At 38.3% G+C, this 22,108-nt stretch overlaps 1 protein-coding gene across 1 annotated transcript in view; it reads left to right on the top strand.

Annotated features, from left to right (window-relative positions):
• The window catches only part of LOC126248517 (leucine-rich melanocyte differentiation-associated protein-like), a 40,032-nt gene extending 22,460 nt beyond the window's left edge, over positions 1-17,572 (top strand). The window contains exons 5-6 of the mRNA XM_049949566.1: positions 12,379-12,463; positions 14,747-17,572. Coding sequence (XP_049805523.1) covers positions 12,379-12,463; positions 14,747-14,826 — 165 coding nt within the window. The 3' untranslated portion in view covers positions 14,827-17,572. The remainder of the gene's footprint in view (positions 1-12,378; positions 12,464-14,746) is intronic.
• Positions 17,573-22,108: the final 4,536 nt, after the last annotated feature.

The raw sequence follows: 22,108 nt of genomic DNA, 5'->3' as shown, positions 1-22,108 counted from the left end.
GGGTGTCAAGCAGAACAACTGATATATCATGGTCGAATTTGTTAACTGCTAGAGTAGGCCCACTGTCTCTGCTACTCATTATGGTTGTACATTACTAGATTAACTGAACAATAATTATACAAAATTACAATTAACTACAGGTGCGTAGTTGACAGGGAAGTCCACATGCACACTTCACAATTTGGACCGCCTTGTCCATTGATAAAATGATACCACTGTGAATAACAAAGAAAAGAAACAGTAATTTTTTTAATTAAATGTATAGCTATGGGTAGCTTAATTTTTTAATTATAGGGAATCATATTAAATAAGATGTGTCACAAACACTGACATACCTGAAAAAAAAATTCTGTTGTATGCTTTGTTTATGCACTCAACCTCAAGAATTAACATCTAGGTTAATACTGCAATATGCTATTAATGAATGCTGCAACTTACTATCTATCAACAGAATTTCTAAACTTTATTCAGCAAAACTCATTGTTGCTGAAAAGATAGCTTATTATCTGCATCTAGTGACATAAACTTGCAATTTGTATTCTGAGTGTGAAATAGTAATAATGTTCTATGGCATGATATGAGTGAGTGGTCTGGTAACCATTATTGTATGGTAATATTCCATGATATAAAAACAGATGTTCATGTTATTTGTGTAATAACTAGCTGTGAATTAAAGTGCTTTTAATTTCTTTCTTTATTTTTGTATTTTGCAAGAGCTAGGGTTATGCATATCCGTCCTTGTAGCAGCATAGATGGTCACTACCGTAAGTACCACTGCCACCTATATTCAGAGTCATGAATGAAGGCCATCAAGTTTGGGCTCATTCTGTGCACTTGATGTCATGAATTCTCTGACAGCCTGTGAGCATTCAGTAGTGTCATGAGTCCTCTGCTGTGAGTGTTGTAGTCAATGTGAGCATTAAATCTGATCATAGCGAGTTTCACAGTGAATTTTTATTGCATTTGCCGCATGTTGTCATGGCTGATAATGGTGGTGAGCAACAGATTCTACGTAAACAAACAATAAACATAATTTGCAGGATAGATACTTTCTTCAAGTGCAAAACCCCTGTATGCACGTACTGCAACTGTCGTCTGGAACCACAGTGCTACAACCCCCATCTGTGCCTCGCCATGCACAGACTTCCTTCATTCATGAATCGGACAATAGTTCAGTTGTTTCAATGACAGGTGAATAACATTGAAAAGTGTATTGTACTCGATGTATGTTATTACATTCCTCTGTCAGGAAGGGAGTGCCAACTCCTTGGTGAGTGTGTTCAATGCTTTTAATTTTAACCGCATACTAGTTTTTTGTACTAGCCAATAGGTAAGCTCATGTGTATTTTCATGGAGTTGTGGCATGCTTAGATTTTAGTTACTGATTAGCTGTCAGTTGAGATATAGCTACAGGTGTGAGCAATTGGTTCTCCTCACCTATGATTGGCTTGCTATGTTTGTATATAAATTTGGAAACACAAGCCACAGTAATTCACAAAATATATGAAACAGATGTTAATATAAGGTGCATTCAAAAAGAAATGAGCTGGAGGCATAATGACAGAAACCAGTACCTGTATGTTAGAAGTATTGACACTGCCTGTTGAGACACTGGTCCCACTGTAACACAAGGCAGTGAATGGCTGTCTCATAAAATTCTCAGGGCTGTGATGTTAACCAGTTCTGCACATACAGCTGGATATCGTCGTCCGAGGTGAATCATTTGCTCCTCAGAGCCTTTTTAAGGGGACCAAAAATGGCATAATGACAGGGACGGAGGTCTGGACTGTATGGAGTGTGACTGAGAACCTCTCATTTGAATTTCTACAGGAGTGCCGTGATTGTGTTGGCCATATGAGGCTTTGCATTGTTGTGGATCACAATGACTCCACGGGTGAGATTGCCTGGTCGTTATGTTTTGATCGCTTGGCAAAGGGTGGTCAAGGTTCACGAGTAATGCTGGACATTCACTGTTGTCCCGTGCTGCAAGAAGTGAATCAGAAGCAGGCCATCTTGGTCAAAGAAGAACATCAGCATAACCTTTCCTGCACTCGTGTGGATGGTGATGTCCGGCTGTACGTACGGAACTGGTTAACATTGCAGCTCCAGGAATTTTATGAGACAGCCATTCACCACCTTGTGTCACAACAGCCAGGGTCATTTCTTCTAACATACAGGTACTGGTTTATGTAATTATGCCTCCAGCTCATTTCTTTTTGAATGCCCCTTATATGTCAAGAGGCTTTCCACATGTCCAAGTAGTGAAAAATTCTCATTTATTCACAAAATTAGGTGTTATAATGCATTTTCCATATCTGCTGACGAAGTCGATGCACAGTACACACTGTGACTATGAGGCTCCCGTAAAATGAATAAAAGAAGTTGACAGATGTGTCCAGAGACATCACACACTCTCCCCTTAGAGTAATTTGCAAATTTGTAGATTGAAAACTTCCATGAAAAAACATTACGTTGGAAAAGAGTAAAAAGAATCAAGCCATGGACATTGGCAGTGGGTAACTTGGACCTTCTCATTCAACTCACTTCAACTATTTCATAAAGTAGTTCGTATATTGATATTTGTAACAAATATTATTATATTATACTTCTTAAATTACTTTACAAACAATACAGATACATTTGTAAAAGGTCAAAAGACTGGACTACATCTGTTACAATTCCTCTTCATATAAAAAGGTTCAATTATGGACTGCTCCAATTATCAGATCATAGTATTAATATTGCATACTAGCAAAGTCCTCCTGTACACAATGAATCAGCAGCTAAAGACAGTTCTGTAATCTCAGATGTCTGCAGAATGAGCACATTTTGTGACAGGTAAAGGTACATAAGAAGCAGTCATGAATTTGAGGCAGATAATAGAAAAATCTCATGAGTTCTGTTTACCTGCCTTTGCTTACATCCTAGATTAAAAAGGTGTTTGTTCGTTAGAAGAAAGGTCAGTGTTGGCTGTAATTTTTCTGGTTTATTGACAGCAAAATTGATTTTCAATCACATAGTGATCATCTTCAGTGCTGTAGTGTACAAATTAAACTCATAGGCACTGGTGTCAAGTTATCATCAGCAACCAAAGCTATGTAACGATCACAATAACTCATTGCGATCATTACATAGTTTTGGTTGCTGATAACTTGACACCAGTGCCTATTAGTTTAATTTGTACACTACAGCACTGAAGATGATACTATGTGATTGAAAATCGATTTTGCTGTCAATAAACCATCAAAATTACGGACAACGCTGACCTTCCTTCTACTTTCACATATATGGTCGTTGTGCACACAGCACTCTATGGAGTTGCCAATCAATAAAATTTTGCCTAGCTGGGCATGTGCAGCATGTTTGTTTGTGTCATGTGGGACAAGCTGTGGCATGTGCTAAATGAATTTGGGTTTCCAAAACACCTAGTATCATTACTAAAATGTCTTTATAACAGCCATAATTCAAGCATAAAGGTTGGTGGTGAATACTTGGACTTTTTCGATGTGGCAAATGGTGTTAGACAAGACGGTATCCCATCAAATCTATAACATTTATGCAAACTGTGTCATCAGGAGCACACTGGATGGATGAGATGGTAGAATTTCAGTTAGCAGCAAGAAAATCAATAATCTACATTTTCTGGCTGATGCTACCCTCATTGCAGGAAGTGAGGTAAAACTTGGCGATTTGTTTCCCAGAGTGAAGACTATAAGTTTAAATTTCAATCTAGAGATGAACATGAAAAGGAGCAAACTAATGGTTATTAATTGCCAAGATTTAGATGTAATCTGTTGTACAGGGTGCTTAAAGGATGTGGAGGTAGAGGATGATTGTGTATAACTAGGACACTGGAAAGTGTGATAAAGAAATAAAATAATAAATCATCTTTGGCCAAGCAGCAATGGTTTAACTCACCAAGTTTTGCCAGAACTGTGCAATATCCAGAACAACAAAGATGTGCTTGCTGGTATCACTTGTATGGCTGCAAGCCCTGGCCCTGAAAGCTAGTGACAAAGGCTGAAGTAATGGCTTTGAGATGCAGTGTTGGTAGAAGACATTACATCTGTATGATAGCGAGAAAGAAAAACTATTTCTTCCATTATAGAAGAACATAGAATCACACGAAGTTACTCATTTTGTGCCAGTCAAAGATATTTTCAGTTAATTGGGCATATTTTGAGAAGAGAAGGCATCTTGCAAGGTAAAATTGAAAGGAGAAGGCCATTATGAAGAGCAACAAGTGGATGGCTGGGTCAAGCAAAGAAGATAACAGTGTATCTCTTCAGATTATATTAGGAAGAGCTGAAGATTGCTGTAAGAAGTGAGTCAAGAAATGAGGCCATATAAACTGATTAATGATGATAAATAACTCTAAACATTGAATCATTAATGTCATTTATCAGATTGCTGCAGAGAATAACTACTGTAGCAAACAAGTCTGTGTTTATTCATTTACTAATACAAATGAATTCCAACGTGCATAACAAGTTTGAACCTGATAAACCAGGATTACAGGACATATTCTGTGACAAGTATTTGCAGGGTCAGTGCTAAATGTCAATTATGATAGAGTTTTAAACTTCAGTTTCAACATTTTATTGACATGGAACCAGCATCTTTTTTACTATTCCATGAAGCATTTATGAACGAGTCTGTCAACAGTTGCAGTACATATGTTTGGTGACCAGTTTATAACCAACCTGTTCATTTTCAAGCCTGGCCAACTGAGGCTGCACTGAAAGTGCCTAATCTCAATAATAAACATCAAAATGGCAATACATGGTTTATAAAATGTTCGCAGAATGACTGTCACAATCCACACGTGCCTCTTAGCACGTAAAAATAAAACTCATTTTGCAATCATTTTATAAAGCATGTATTGCCATTTTTACGTTTCTTGTTAACTGTACATCCACAGTAGGCCAGACTTGAAAAATGAACCAGCTGGTTCGAAACTAGTTCCCAAATGTATGTACTGCACCTGTTGGCAGATTCGTTAATAAACACGTAATGCAATTTGAAAATTCAATCAGCACTATTACAGTACAATCTTTTACCAAAATTTCCACTCTTAGTTACTTGAATGCCAAACCTCATTCCAGGAAACTGAGTCTTAAAACATATAAATCCATCAAGCAGTTCGGCTTGCTGAGCTTGTTTAAGTTTTAATATGCTACCTGCAACTGTATAGTTTCTGTGATGCCTGCAGCATTAGGAGATGAAATGTTTGGTACAGAAACATGCCTTAGACCATGGCCTAATGCTTGTATAACAAAAATTGCCAAGGATGTAAATACCAGCCATGACTGCATGCATTGTATGCCCATACATATTGTCACTTATTATGAAATAACTCGATAGATTATTACGTTATAGATATTTATCATAGAGAATACAGATAACATCATGTACTAAATGAGGCACAGTACTGTTACAATTTGAACATACCTAAAACCTTTTTAAGGGAGACCATACTTAATAATTTAAAAACAGTTTACAAAAATCTTATTCATTGTCACGAATATACTTTCCTAGATATAGAAATCCTTGGTTACTCGTTTCAAATTTTCATTCTGCTGCAGTCATTTAGGCTTCATAAATCATCTTTAATTAACTGTAGCACTTTGCCAAACAGAATGCACTCTCAGTAAAACAACGATAACTTCATGTTTTCCATGCATGTGGCCCTCATATTGAGGATCCACTTTGATGTATTCACAAAGCAAGTTTAGCACCCAAAATCCATAGGTAGCAGGAAGAAAACCTCCTACCACAGAATATTCAGTGATGTACAAGATAGCTGTGCACACTTTGCAACATATGTGATTACAGGACATAATCTCTAAAACAATTAATATGGTTAACACATATGAAACATATAATAAGCATTTCTTACAATAACATATATGCCGTTGGAAAGAAATATACACCCTTTGCAACATTTCCATTTCATTCAAGATTTATTGCTGCAACAATGCATATGGAGTACATGAAATGATTACAGATCAATAGCACAAGCATTTCCAAGCAAGCCATGCTGAAACACCCATATTAGTACGTGGTGTGGCCTCCACAAGCAGCAATGCATGCACTGACTCTGGCATCCAGTCAATCATACAGATGGTGAATACTATCCTGGGATATGTTATGCCATGCCTGCTCCGTGCTGTTCATGTCGTTCTGTAAGAGTTTTTGGTTGATGAGTCACATGAGTCATTTCTTGTCCCATCATATCCCATATGTGCTTGATTGGAGACAACTCTGGCGATCGTGTTGACCAGGGAAGTTGCTGCATGTCTTGCAGAGCACATTGAGTTTAACGGGCAGTGTGTGGGCAAGCCTTATCCTGTTAGAACAACACACAACATTCCTGTTGCAAGAACAGCAGAAGAAATGGTCTAACAGCATCCTGTATGTACCAAATGCTGGCTTGTGTCCTCTCCAGGAACACCAAAGGTGAACGAAAGTTGTAGCTTATCGCACCCCAGACGTCAAGGTTGCTTGGATGAATGCACTCCATGAGACAGGGCTCACCAGGTGTACATCATACCCACAAATGACCATCACTTGCATGCATGCAGAATGTGCTTTCATCACTGAAGACCACACCATGCCATTCCATCCTCCAAGTGCTCCTCTGATGGCACCAGTAAAGCCATGCACTTCAATGTTGTTGTGTGAGTGGAAGACAGGTTAGAGGTGTACGTGCCCATAGTCCCACTGCAAATAACTGGTTCGCAAAAATTTGGTTGACATATCTGTGCTGTGGTAGGTGTATGATCTCAATATGATAATCCTGGTGGCTTTCTGTTCTGCATGGACATCCAGAACCTCATCTACAGGTGTGAGAATATTCACATGACTAGTCATGCCAGCATTGTTGCACAATTGATGCAGCACATACAACTGGTGTGGTAATTCTCCATAAGGACCATTGTGCAACTCGGAAGGCCACAATTTGACCCCTTTCAAACTTGCTCAGTTGACGGTAGGAAGCAAGGGTGCGAGCTTGCTTCAGGCATTTGCACTACACTGAGCCGTCTTGCTGTCAGCATTCCCTATTGAATAGTAGACATAGATAGTGTTCTGGTAGTTATGCCACTACACTATCTGTTATCAGACGACGTTGAAACCATTATCAGTATGTCTACTATCCCCCAGCTGGCATATTCCGTCATTGGATCAAAGTTGACGCTGTCTTTCAAGGTGTATATTTTTTTCCCCCCAGTGGTGTATCTGCAATACTCAGAGGTGAGTGCTGATAGATGCATGGTGCTGGAGATCAAGTCCTGTCCTTTAACTAACATAACACCTTGAAAGCCAACTATCTAGTCTATGAAGCTCTGTTTGGACTACTGTCTATGACAGTTGTTAAGTTCTGTCTTTGAATGTGAATTTCATGAGACACTCAGTGTTGAACTGTCCAACGATCACTCATATTTAGTGGCTTGCTGTTGTGGTGGCAGTGGATGATCAGCATTGGTTGGAACCGTAGCACAGAAGAACTGATGAGCCGCAACCGTATCTGCAGCTGTGGAATTGCAGAAAATGGGTGAGTGTGGTTGCACATCTCCATTTATCTGCAGCCAGTGGAATAATCTTGTACCTGCAATCTCATTTGCAAAAACAGAAAAGCAGTTCCAGTATCAGTGCCTCCTGTAATGGCTTACAGAATTAGCAGCACATGGATCTGACTGGCAGAAGAAGAAATCAGTTCCATAATATGAATGCCATGTAGGTGACAATGGATTGGATCTCAGTGTGCCACTATGGTGTGAATAGTGTCTGCTTGGTGGCGTGCTCTTGGTCTTGCTGTATATCATATGGCTACATACACAGCACAATGCATTCCACATAAACACGCAAAGGGTGCTGGCAGCTTCATTACTGCTCTTTTCAGGAGCAGCCCTGCTTCCTAATCCAGAAATCACTTCTTGGCTTGATGTGGCATCACAGTATTCTGGCATGTTTGTACTTGGCACTTAGACTTGAATCGCTTTTAAATTTTATGCATTACATAAAACAAAACACTATCTTTATCTCCACTGATCAGTACAAACATCCATAACCCTGAAAGAGATTACAAGTATTATAACTGATATGCTTAAATTTTACCTTTTCTTCTCACGTAATTGTATGTACATGAAATAAGAATATAACATAGCAATTGCAACAGACACCACTGTGTTTTAAACTGTCCAAGTGTTCTGTCAATAGGTTATTTCCTTGACTCATTCAGTTCAGCCAGTCCTGTACACATTCTTTAAAGGACCACTGCTGCCGAGCCTCAGTTTTCATATCACTCACTTTGCAGCATACCATGCCTGACACTTTTCTCATAGCCCTGTGGTTATTAACCTATACATGACATAGATAAACTGGACCAGCTGCACACACTATGTAACTGAGGCATAACTCTTTTTGCATTCTTTACCACATTAAAGTTTCTTCTTTAACTCTATTGCTACATTTACACAGAATAAACCTTAATCATTCATTCTAGTATTATTTGAAAAAATACAGTGATCAGCTACTTTATATATAAATTATATTTATGTCGAGATCTGTTTCTGGTTTTCATTCATCTCCAGTTGGTGTAATACATTTGTGTCTTCTTCAGTACTGCATTTCGAATGCTGCACCTGCCTTTTTTCCGTAATTTTTAGCTGCTTGTTTTGCATAACTTACACCCTTCTAACTTTACTGCTGTATTTACACAGAGCATCATTTGCCATTGCCACATGACTGGCTCAACTTTGGAGACTATGTGCCCCTCATGCTCACCCCATGTAGTTCCTCATGCTTCCAGTGCAACTCACTGCCTGCAGTCATATCTTCCTTATTTTAGTATTACTGAGGACCTTCCACAAGTGCTGTTACACCTCTTGATGGTACCGAGGTCTTCTTTCGTTTGTTCCTTGCACCACAAGCATGACAGGCTGTTCTGTGTCATTTCTATTGTCCACTCATTACACATTTAGTCTTTCATTACTGTTCATAACACTTTTTTTTCTGGCTGATAGATTCGTTTTTCATACCAAAACAATTTCCGTATTTTAAGTTTTAATTTTTTTTGCACCCAGTCTGTTCTCATGGAGGATGGACTCGATCACATTCTGTGGCCAAGGAACTTTAGTCCCTCACCTGCTGCACAGTGTGTCACTGAAAAGGTTCACGCTCAGTCCTCATTTTCCATAAAGACACACCTACGTCACATGCTAATCTTTCATGGCGGAATATTATGTAGATGTCACTCTAATGAACCTCATTTGTGCAAGAAGTGAGGCAGTGATTAGCACACTGTACTCGCAATCTGGAGGACGATGGTTCAAACCTGCATCCGGCCGTTCTGATTTAGGTTTTCTGCGATTTCCCCAAATTGCTTCAGGCAAATGGCAGAATGGTTCCTTTGAAAGGGCATAGCCAATCTCCCTCCCCATCCTTCCCTAATCTGAGCTTGTGCTCCACCTGTATTGACCTTGTTGTTTACAAGATAGACCTCATTGTTGACAAGATATTGGACACTAATCTCCTCCTCCTCCTCCTCCTCCTCCACAAGATGTGAAGCTGTGACTCCTTTTGTTGTGTGGTCCTCCCAACCATTGACTGCTGTGCGTTGGGAGCTGTAGATTTCATGTGTACCGGGTGGGTCCAGTTCTGTAGTTGACTTTGGGTAATGATCAGCCAGGCTTTGAGATTGACTAACGTTGGTACTGGGTGTAATATACAATGCTGTAGTTCCACATTACATGCCTTGGTATAATGTCCTGATACCAGATACTAAGGTCTGTTAAGATAGTTGTTACAGTCCAGCTTTGGTGAGATGTAACAGTTGCTTCACAAGTGATGAGATTCACAAAGTGAGCACTGATCTGAAGAGAATGCCGCGTCAGTAGTGAATAAACAAACAAATTGGAAACAATTTCCAAAGAAATCCATTGGACAGGAGGGTTGTGGTACTAATATTTGTATGGCACAAGACACAAAGCCTCATAAAACAGCTGCAATTGGCTTGTGGCCACACTAGCACTGGTTGTAAAGTGTGTTATGTCTACCATGGTCACATCTCATGTGATGTTTGTGTTAAGTATTGCATCACTTTGACAGCAGATCGGTGTCTTGACTCCCTGTCAGAGTCAGTATGCTGCAATCGTAAACATGCTCCTTGCCCCACGGCTCCATATCAGGTTTTATAACACTTATTGTTATGTGACATTGTGGACAGTTGTCTGCACCAATGTATGTGTTGGCTGCTGTCCTACTCTGTGCATACATAACACTATGGTATATTGTGCTTCCAAAAACTGTATAATGTAAGATCTTAAATGGAGGCTTCAAAACAGCTTCTTAGTACCACTTTTTGCCTTTAACAGTTTCCACTTAACCTTCAGGCTCACCTTATAAGTTAGATCAAGATCTTTTCCTAGTTGTTTTATTATTGTCACTTTGGTGTCACATGCCACTCACAGAAGAATTTTTCATACATAACAACGAACTGTAAATCCCTGGTAGGATGAAAAAAATATTTCAAATGCACAACCAGATCCTATTTACTAAAAGAGGAAGAGCGTTACTATTTTTATCACTACAAGAGTGAGCACCAAGTCACATGAAATTCATTTCAGGGAATTAAAAAAAGACAGAGTTGCCTGTTTCTTCTGCTAGTTATAATATTATAGGATGTGGTATAAGATTACATAACATTTTTTATATACCATGTAAAGAACAAACATTACGAGCTAATGTGAGACCTCAGTTTCTCCCGACATATACAATGTTCAAATAACTTGGGAATGCAACTAAGTGAGATCGTAAAAACCCACCTGCAGCTGTCAGCAATGTCATGCAGCTGCATTCCCTTCAGTTATTTGTACATTAAGAGCTAATAGTTTACTCCATCACTTATATTTTACACATGGGGCTGAGCTGCATGAAATTTCAAAAAATAACACCAAAGAAACAAGGGGTTCAAGTGTTAAAGACTGTTTTCAGCATATGTCTGAAAGAAATAGCAACTATGGCATTATTATGAAATACACTCTATTATTTTTAGTTACTTCTTGATGTAACATATGGTTGTTTGATATAATAATATAAAACATGTAAATAAATTACGGAAATTTTGAGACAAGTGTTTTTATGAGAAAACTATGGAAGCTCGGTTTGCATTCTTAAAGGATGAAACAGGAAGTCAGCTGTGGCACATTCAGCAAAACCATGCCAGCATTCACCTTAGCTACTTACCTAAAGCACATAAAACATAATCTGGATGGTTGGATTTGAAGTTTGAACCACACCGTCCCAAATGCAGGGTCTAGTTCCTTAACACTAAACCACCTCACTCTGTATCTTGTTTGTAAAATGGATTGTAGAGAATTTAATGTATCATTTGTAATTTATAAGACTATTAAAATTAGCTATTATTGCAAACTTTTGATTTTTGATACAGAATTTAATGAATCATGGCAGGAAAATGTGTTGCCGAAAGTGGTAGTTGTACCGATTTGTTGTCCTTTTTTCCCTTTCCGATTTCTGTTTTGTTGCATTGCTGTATTGACAGCCCAAGTACAACCTGTATCTTTTAGATATAGTGAAGAATATAGTGGACATGAAAAACTGATTTTGCATTGTGTATCATGCAAAAAATGTAATCCACCATCTACTGTACAATGCGTGTGTAATGTAGAAAACACAATCAATTGACATATAATAAATTCTATTGACTTGCACCAAAGGGAGCGAATCTTAAATCACAATGTGTGGTCCTGTAAAGTATGATTACTAATCCTGCACCAAGGTTTCATAAATAAATTTTGTAACAAACTTTTGCTGTTACACTTGTTGCAAACTGTCACTTTGTGACTTGAGCAAAGTGGTGCAGTGGCTAGTACAGTGGGCTCACATTCGGGAGGACGACAGTTCAAATTCCTGTCCAGCCATCCATATTTAGGTTTTCCACAATTTCCCTAAAACACTTCAGGCAAATGCTGAGATGGTTCTTTTAAAAAGTGCATGGACGATTTCATTCCCCATCCTTTCATAATCTGTGCTAGTGCTCCATCCGTAATGACTGTACTGTTGATGGGACATTAATCTCTAATCTACCTTCCTTCGTTCCTTCCTTTTTTTATCACTTTGAGGATAACAGCAGCAGTGTTATAATAAAAGATCAATCAAGGGATTTTTGCATAAATGAGGAATAGTTCACAATTAAGACATTTAAATGGATTGTTGAGGTAATTTAACTAATCAGTAGTGATTTACAAGACTACCACTATCAGCTCTTATATTTTGTGTAGAAAGTAATGAACTTTTACAGCAAAATGTGTTGCAAAATATATTTATACAGTACTTTCGTTTTTGTCAATTCTGCAGGAAGGTAGAGATGACTCGCCTGCAACCTTCAATTCCAAGTACACACCACTACCAGGTTCTAAGCGAAGTATTGGAGATCATCAAGGTGAATAAAGATTCAGAATATCGTATTAATTTCTCCGTACAAATATTGTTGCAAGATTACTTTTATTAAAATATACAGCATGTTTTTTGGCTATTTTAGAATTGTAGTATTGTGCGTAGACTTCTCGCACTTTAGTTTTGTTAATAAAGCAAAGTCCAGTCTTCCAGAAAGATTATTGTTTCACTTCTCTCTCTCTCTCTCTCTCTCTCTCTCTCTCTCTCTCTCACACACACACACACACACACACACACACACACACAGAGAGAGAGAGAGAGAGAGAGAGAGAGAGAGAGAGAGAGAGGGAGGGAGAGGGAGAGAGATATTAGTTGCTAATAGCCCTTGATAATGAGTAGGGCCAGTGTGTGAGACCACACAAGAATCTAATATCTCTTGTGATGTGTTTTTATGGTGTTGAATGTGTGTGTGTGCTACAGAAACAAAGGCTTTTATTTAATGTTGGTGTAACTGGGTTGTGGTCATTATGGGCCAATGAGCTAATAAACATCAATGACAGCTCTGCTGTCCCACGTATGCTTGATGGGGCTGAGATTTTGTTGTTTAGACAGCCCAAGTGGAAGACTACGTGACCAAGTGGTGTGGAGATGTGCATTGTCAGATTGGGTTCTGAAAAGGGTTCAGATATGTTCTGGTGACAGGACTGATGACCACACAGATGTAAAAATCACTTGCCAGATTCCCAGATTCCTCCAGATTAGCGGATTAGTAACCCCCACCCCCTGCGACAATTGGCATGTGCAGCTTATTGTACCTGTTGGTTCTGAACAGCGGTTGTGAGCCCACAATGTGTTTTGCGTGTCATCATATCTAAGGACATAAAACTGTCATTTCATCAGAAACAGACTCACAGATAAACCAGTGTCAATGATAAACATACCAAAGGAACATAGTACCACTCCCAGCAAGAGATCAGCTAATTAGTATGTACAGTAGCTGAGATGTCTCTGGCAGTCATTGTTCTGTCAATCAAAGTTACTTTAAAGATCGTTATATCCAGCTGCTAATCAGGGTGTCGAGATGACAGATGGAGAACATATGTTTTGGGAACTGTCTGCCTCCAATCTTCTTTACCACCTGTGAATCACCAAGACATCTGGACCTGTGCTGAGCTGCAGTTCTACACCACAATTTACTGTAGAGAGTTTTTGTGTTTCATAGACTAAGGAAACTCACCCTATGAAGTTGAACACAGCTAAATAGGGATACTGATACATGTTACCATGTCGATTAATTGTGTGACAAATTTCCCATGATGTCCAAAGTTAAATATGGCATGGTCGATAAACAACCATTCTGGGTGCTGAAACCTGTTCAGAATGGGTGGAAATCACAGTACTAGTACATTTCTGCGGTGCCACAAATACTTGAGGCTGAGAGTAGAAGTTACAGAGCATATTCTATTACTGTCATGGTATGAGGATGTGCCTTACTAGATAGGGGTCACTTAAGTAATGTCTTAAGTGTATCTTGTCCAATTTTGTGTGAAAAACACAAGTTGAGTCAACACACTACATTTGGGACACAACAGACAAGGCTCCATAAGTCACTTTCCTGTTGAGCTTGGTCATAATTTCTACAGCACATGTACTATTTGGTTTTGCCGCATCAGAAGCAACATGTGAATATAGGACAGGTGGTTAGCAAACCTTAATGAAGTATTGAAGCATTCTCACCTCCCAGAGAGAGAGAGAGAGAGAGAGAGAGAGAGAGAGAGAGAGAGAGAGAGAGAGAGCTGCTGGGAAAGGATTATATGTTCAATTTAAAACTCTGCTAGTCTGTACATATCCCTACATTTTGTCATTTTGTTTGCTGTGCACTAATAATTACACCAACCAATTGTGCCTCATGGACTGACTTAGAATTCCATTGTGTCACACCCTCCAACCATTTAAGACATGTCACCTTAACTAACAGCAGTTACAGAAATCCAAAATGGCTGTTCCATGAAAAATGTCTTGTGGAAAGCTTTAAAACAACATTGGTTGCTTCTGAAAATTATATGAAAAACAGCTGCATTCTTTTTAAAATTCTCAAGGTCTTCTAAAAATGCAGTTTATTTCACCAGTATGAAAATTAATATATTGATTATCTACAGAGCCAGTCCCTAAAAGGAACAGTAGTTCTAATTTGTAGTTCTAAAAATTTGTGCACCACATTCAAATTGCTATTTGTTTATTGAACTGCATATTGATATGAGACATTGAAACATATTTTATGATCATCATTAGTCTCAGAAAGTAAATACTTAGTGTCTCCTTTTTTCAGGTGCATATGGTAAATGTCGGTACCGCTACTCTGGGAAACACTCTGAAGGGAATCGTTTCATTAAGAATAATGATCTTTAGGAAATAGAAGCAAGACATGCAGCTGGTGTCACTGTTAATTTAATGTGGTATTGTCATTATCTTATTTTCTCTCCTTGCACTTCTCTCATAATCATTAAGTTACTTTCCCATAGCATAATCAAACAGTGGTAACTCCAGGCTGGAATATTAACAATATTAGGAAAAGGATAGATTGCTACTCACTGTAAAGATGGCCCATTGAGTTGGTCAGGCAGAACAAAAAGATTGTTACACATTACAGCTTTTGGCTAAAGCCTTTTCCAGCAAAGAAAACACGGACTTGCTTGTGTAAATGTGTATGTGTGTTTTCTTTGCTGAAGAGCTTTGCCCAAAAGCAATGATGTGTAACAGTTATTTTGTTGTGCCTTTCCCATATTTTTTCTTGCTGGACAGAGCATAGTGGTCATCAGTATTTCATGTTTTACAGAATTTATTTTAGTTGTAAATGAGAGCTTATGTTCAATGTATCAAAAAGAAAATCCACTTACTACCTTACATTCTGTGGCATACATGTGTGAAGTACATTTCTTGTATATTGGCACACTATGAGAGTACACTTTTGTTGCACACATTGCTCAAACTAACCATGACATGATGTGGTATGTCATTTTATATCGTGTTTATATATATTTTTTCAGCTACCTCATATTTACCAACCTAGTATGAAATATTTACTGCTTCAGATAGCCAAAAAGAAAGGAATTCCCAGAACATTGAGAAAAGTAGTCACTGCTGACTGTGGCAATATGTGCCATGCCACCATCTTAGTGGTATTAGAAATCACATCATCTCCAATTACAGGTACAGGGCATGTTGTAACGATTTTTCAGTAGAGTTCTGCTGTAACTGTAAATGTTTGTTCAACTTCATCATAAAAGAAGTGAAATTTGTCAATTTTGTTAGTATGTTAAACACCTCAGTTTGTCATCCTGTGACAGAATTGCATTGAACTAAAAGCTCCACATTAGGAATTACATTCCCTTGATGCCTAGTGCCCTGTAATCCAGTGTAATTGAGGTAGGCACTGATACATTACAACAGTAACAAGAACAGGTGTTGTGAATATTTTCTGTTACTCTGACATGAGGTTACCTCTGCAGGCCTTTCTTAGATTTCCAATGATATGAAATTAATATCTGTTCATTATTAATGGCAACAGTGCCTACGTTTATGCAGTAACTGCATTTATTAAAATACAATGTCCTTCAGACATGCATGCATGTCTGAACGAACAGACACTGTCTTTGATGATTTGAAGCTGTGGGAATTATGAAATGGATTAACATATCATGAATATGTATTAGCATCAGCAACTTGTAACAAATGAAAATTTGTGCTGAATGGGGACTCGAATCAAACCTTGGCTATCCGAGGTTCAGATCGGTACTGGGGGCATGCTTGAATAGCTGAATCTAATGTTTGGAGCAGCACTGGGGGCATGTTCGGATAACCAGAGTGGTTAAGCCAGTTGCTAGTGTCAAGTGGGAAATCCAGGTTCGAGTCCCAGTCCAGCACAAACTTTTATTTTTGTCACAAGTAGCTGATGCTAATACGTTTTCACAATATGTGAATCCATTACATGTGCATTACTTCCACTACATGCCATAGGACTCTGTAGATGCATGTCAGATCTAGTTTACAGATATGATTGAATTTACATTGATATTATTTGGGTGCTTTAGAACTATTGTTTCTATGTCAAGTGGAAAACCTAATCTAGCAGCAGCAGCACAGAAAATAAGTTTTGTGATATAGTTAGAATTGACATTAACATGAAATGTAGCCATTGTCATTTTATAATTGACAAGTTATAAACTTCTAGCTGTAAATTGGGTTCTGATGTCTATGGCCATTTTAAGTAGTGCAATTGTTAACTAATCTTTTATTTGAATGGAGAGAACTACTGAATCAAATACAAATTTAATACCACATTTTTTTTCACTAAAATATACAGTGTGTTTGCGTCATTAGATCTGTTTCCAAAACGAATTGTGCAACAATTGACCAAGTAGATTGAGTACATGTTAAAAATGTGTCATAAAGAAAAGTGAAAGCTAATGATGATAAAGTTAGTCATCCTAATTTTTGAGACTACTGTATTGGCAAGTCATAAAAAGAAGAAAAATTGATGAAAACTGGTCATTCATAACACAATAAAATTGTGTAGGAATTGTTAATTTCATAACTGTGAGTTCAAGTCTCATCTTAGAGATAAACTGGACAAAAGCTACAGAAAAAACATATTCTTAATAAACTTTGCCATTGTTGTTATTATTTACTACAATTGCTACTACTATTATAAGTTGATCTTAAAAATTGCGAAAGTGGAATAGTCATGTGCAAAAATAAAAGTTGTGCCTTAACATAGTACCACTGTTTCATGCCAGAAATAAATTTGACCATGATAGACTAATCCTGTATGAGCTTTACTGCAATATTAAGAATCTCATGTGAGAAATGATACTCTTTAATAACATGATGGTAAGAAGGTACTGATGTTTGTTTTCAGCGGTTGATATTGTGAAATATCTCTTGATACTTTTGTAGAAAAATATTTTATTATTGTAATAAACTGAGTGGTATATCTAACAACTGTGATGTCACCAACAAAGATCTGAAACATGTACAAATGCTTCTCTCATATGAATCATGTTATTCTGTTAAGGCCTTTGTGTGTATAACTCTTTTATACGTAACAGAATTTGTATTGTATACGAGATTTTGTAAATAAATATAGTTAACAGTTGGTTAATGTTTGTTGTCCTCTACATTTTAGATGATCCTCAGTGTATTTCTTGCTGTTATAGGGCTTCCTTGCTGCCTTTTTCATTCAATACTGGGTAGTTTTATTGTAACTGAAACAGTGTCATCTGAAGACTAAACAGCCTTGAAACTTTCTACTTACAGTACATAGATGTTTTTCTACAGAAGTAGTGGAAATGATGGTATACATATCATGTTCCAAAACTGGAAAAATAATGAAACTAATTCAGTTCAAATTCAGAGGCATGGACCGTTAGCAGCATAAGCTGGGAAAGAATAATATTTGTATTCAGTGCAATAGTTAGTAATTTTTTCATAAAATATAACTGACTCTTAAAGTATGTAGGCAGTGCTGAAGGTTTGGGGGGGGGGGGGGGGTTGAAGGTATGTGGCACACGCTCATGTGTGGGGGAGAAGGATGATGTTCTCCTTTTGTGTACATATTTGCATATGTGTGAAAATGTGTCTGAATGTAACCTCATGGTATACACTGAGGGACACTGATTGGGGAGGATAGGTAACTTGAAACTGTGCAGTGAGGAACACCACAGTGTGCATATATAACTTGAAACTATCCAGTGAGTAGTCTAAGATTAGAGAGCACCTAAGTATGTAACACTTAAGGTGACTTAATATATTTTTTTCTGCCGCTGGTCTAGGACATAACAAAGTTTCTTTTTCATATGAACTTACACTGAGGTGAGAAAAGTCATGGGGTAGCAATATGTGCATACACGGACGGCAGTAGTATTGTGTACACAGGGAAATATAGGGCAGTGCAGTGGCAAAGTAGTCATTTGTACTCAGGTGATTCACACGAAAAGGTTTCTGACGTAATTATGGCCGCACTACGGGAATTAACAGACTTTGAACTCAGAATGGTAGTTGGAGCTAGATGCCTGGGACATTTCATTTCGGAAACCATTAGGGAATTCAGTATTCTTAGATCCACAGTGTCAAGAGTGTGCCAAGAATACTGAATTTTGGGCATTACCTCTCACCGTGGACAACGCAGTAGCCACTGGGATTTGCTTAATGACAGAGCAGCGGCGTTTTCGTAGAGTTGTCAGTGCTAACAGACAAGCAACACTGTTTGAAATAACCACAGAACTCAATGTGGGACTTACAACGAATGTATCCATCAGTAGAGTGCAGCAGCAGATGACTGATGCTAACAGCACAACATCGCCTGTAGCACCTCTCCTGGGATTGCAAACATATCAGATGGACTCTAGATGACTGGAAAGCTGGGGTCTGCTCAGATGAGTCCCAATCTCCATTGGTAAGACCTGATGATAGGGTTCGAGTGTGATGCAATTCCCATGAGGCCAGGGACCCAAGTTGTCATCAAGGCACTGTGCAATCTGGTGGTGGCTCCATGTTCCCATCAAATATGTAAACAGACCACAATTTTTCACAGTTGGCTCAAAGAACATTCTGGACAATTTGAGCAAATGAAGTGGCCACCCATATTACCTGACAAGAATAGCATGAAACATCTATTTGACTTAGTCAATAGATCAGTTTGTGAACAAAGTTCTGTACTGGCAACACTTTCCCTTTTATGGATGGCTACGTAGGCAGCATGGCTCAATATTTGTGCAGGGGACTTCCAATGGCTTGTTGAGTCCATCCCATGTTGAGTTTCTGCACTGTGCTGGGCAAGAGGAGGTCCAACGCAACATTAGGAGATGTCCCATGACTTTAATTACCTCAGTGTATGTATTGTTGTTCCTCTACTATCCGCACAAATAGCAATAACTTTTTGTTTTTTGGAGGGGGGGGGGGAGGATGAGAGAGAGAGAGAGAGAGAGAGAGAGATATGATTTCTCAATGTGAAAGGCACTGGCAGAAGATATGCTGCCAAATATGTTGATATTGCAAATTCAAAATAAGAGTCTTTAACAGTCATAGTCTGAGAAAAGGAGGAGACTGGACAGAGATGTGTGTGTGAGTGTGAACTTCATGAATACACTGAAAATGATTAAGGTATGCCGCAAATAAATGGTGTGGGAGGGAAATAATCTGCCAAGAGATGTGGATATTTCACCAATTTTGTTGAGGAGGAATTGTAATATTATTTTATTTAGAAATCATACTGTCTGCAGTTGCTACTGTATTATAACCACACAAGCTGGTAAGGAACAAAAATGAATATAAGTACTACATTTTATATTAAATGTAGTTTGCGAAGCATTTATCCGTGAATAGTGAATGAAAATACACTGACTGGAAAAAAAAAAAAATCACAACACCGAGGAGGAGTTGCATGACAAACGAAAGTTGGTAGGCATGTTTCTACACCTGAAAGATGATGTCTTTTCAAATTTTGTGCCAGTTGCATAAGAGTGGCATTAGTAGCGCCTCTATGAGGATGCAGATCAGTTTTGCTGTAAATACACATTGTAACAGTTGTGAGCATTAATTACCTTTGAGAATGGATGTGGTGAGTGCGACAGGCATGGAACTCCAGCCCACAAATTGACATCTCGCACCTGCACAACACAATGCATGCACGTCTACATGCCTGCGTTCAACATTCTTGTGGTTACTCTCGTTATTAATGTACCAGCTTTTCACATTTGCAACAGCCTATCTCGTGCTTATATTAACCTGTGATCTTGCAATGTCAGCCACGTAAGTATGTTACTTAGACAAATGCATTTCTGAAATTTCATTACTCTACATTAATTATTTTTTGGTGTTGTGAATTTCCTTTCCATCAGTGTGTTATTACTCTGTTGTTGTATTCTTATTTTTGACAAAGCTTAATCTGTATCTCAGTGCTCACACCCATTAGACTCAGAGTAAGAGAGTGGAGGAAAAAAATTTCTATCATTTAATACTCATAATAATTACAGCCAGCACGATGCAAGGTCTTTGATGGAGTAGAATCCAATTATTACTATTCCTTCTTATGTATATTATGTCTGTTTCACATAGTCTGTTGATGAAATAATGGTTGAAAAGCTATACCAGTAGATAAGATTTCAAGTTTATATGAGTTAGCTTACCAGATGAGTGATATTCTCGCACAATATACTACACATACCGATAAAAAATGTTATTGCTCAGGCACTTGTACTGGGTAGCAGTAACAATGCTGGTAAGCAATGTGTTCAAACTAGCAAAATATGTATAGAGGCTTAAACAAGTTGAAAGACGCTTATAATATCACACCTAATGGAAAACTGAATTCATTTTCTAATTCATATGACCAGGACCGTACCAAGGTCTTGGCAAGATTGGCCTCTGCCAAGGGTGCAGGAGCAAAGGGGGTGCAGAAACTGATCATAAGAAAAAACAAAAAGAAAAGACTATTTAAGAATTAACTGGGAACAGTACACGAGTTCACATGCCCTACCTGTGAGAAGAAGCCTTTCTCTCAACCACAGACTAAATTCACGCTGTTGTCACAGTGGCAGTTCTTCATAGTAATATCATAAAGAAATGACCTCTACCAAACAGGCATCACATGGACTGTGTGTCGACAGTGCCGGTGCTGATTTAGGGCCTGTGCAACACAAGCCGCTGCTTGGAGGGTGCCAAGCTGAAAGGAACACCTGGGGAGAGACAGTTGTTAAGTTTTCTATACAGGACATATCACAATTAGTAGTAGCTGCTTGGGGTGACAAGTGGGAACGAGCATCAGTGTAAGAGTTTTATACAGTGTGTATTACAGGTAGTAGTGAAAACTGACATGGTTGAAACCCTACGAGGGAAAAGGGGGAGAGGGCAGGTGCCAAATGATAAGTTGCTTGTGTTGAAAGATGTTCTCAAACCGATCCTAGTGGGGATTCAATAAGAGTTTACACCAAACCGAGTTGAAACTGTGCGTAAGCCAAGTTCAAACCTAGTTGGAACATAAAGGCTGAGAGAACATTAAACATTGTTCTCTCGCTCACATCAGCACAAATTACAATTCAGTTTGGTTAACCAACCAAAATTTCGCAGTCAGCAGGATGTCGTTTGCCATGTTCACATCTGCTTGGATTGTAACTTCTGTTAAGATGTGGTAACCAAACCGAGTTGGTAGGAAAATCCTAATAGTGTTAATTTCTCTCAGTAGCATATGCATGGTTTGTGAACTGGTTTGATTGCAATTTCATATATGAAATCAGTGATCAAACTGAAAACACATTTTTATTTTTATTTTATGACAACCAAATATTTGATGTCAAAGCAATATGTTCCACCCATTGCAAGTTTTTCTTCTTATGGGCTATATATTCATGAAATTTTGAAGATGGTGATACACCCAGAATTTGCTGTAGTGGTTTGTCAGTGATCTGATAATCTTAAGGTAGCCAATTGCCTCATCACTAGCATTAATGGATGCCACACTATGGGCTGAAATTTCAAAATACACTCATGAGACATGTTGAATTTGTTGTAAGATCTGGATGGTGCTCGCATGATCTCAAGGTTGCCAAATGCTTTGTCATATACATGAATGGTTTCCGTGCTATAGGCCACAATTCAAAAACGCACTCATGAGAGACACGCAGCATTTGCTATA

Source organism: Schistocerca nitens, chromosome 3, assembly GCF_023898315.1.
Source record: "Schistocerca nitens isolate TAMUIC-IGC-003100 chromosome 3, iqSchNite1.1, whole genome shotgun sequence".
NCBI lineage: Eukaryota > Metazoa > Arthropoda > Insecta > Orthoptera > Acrididae > Schistocerca > Schistocerca nitens.
Note: the sequence above shows the minus strand (reverse complement) of the source record. Positions and strands in the feature narration are given on the sequence as shown.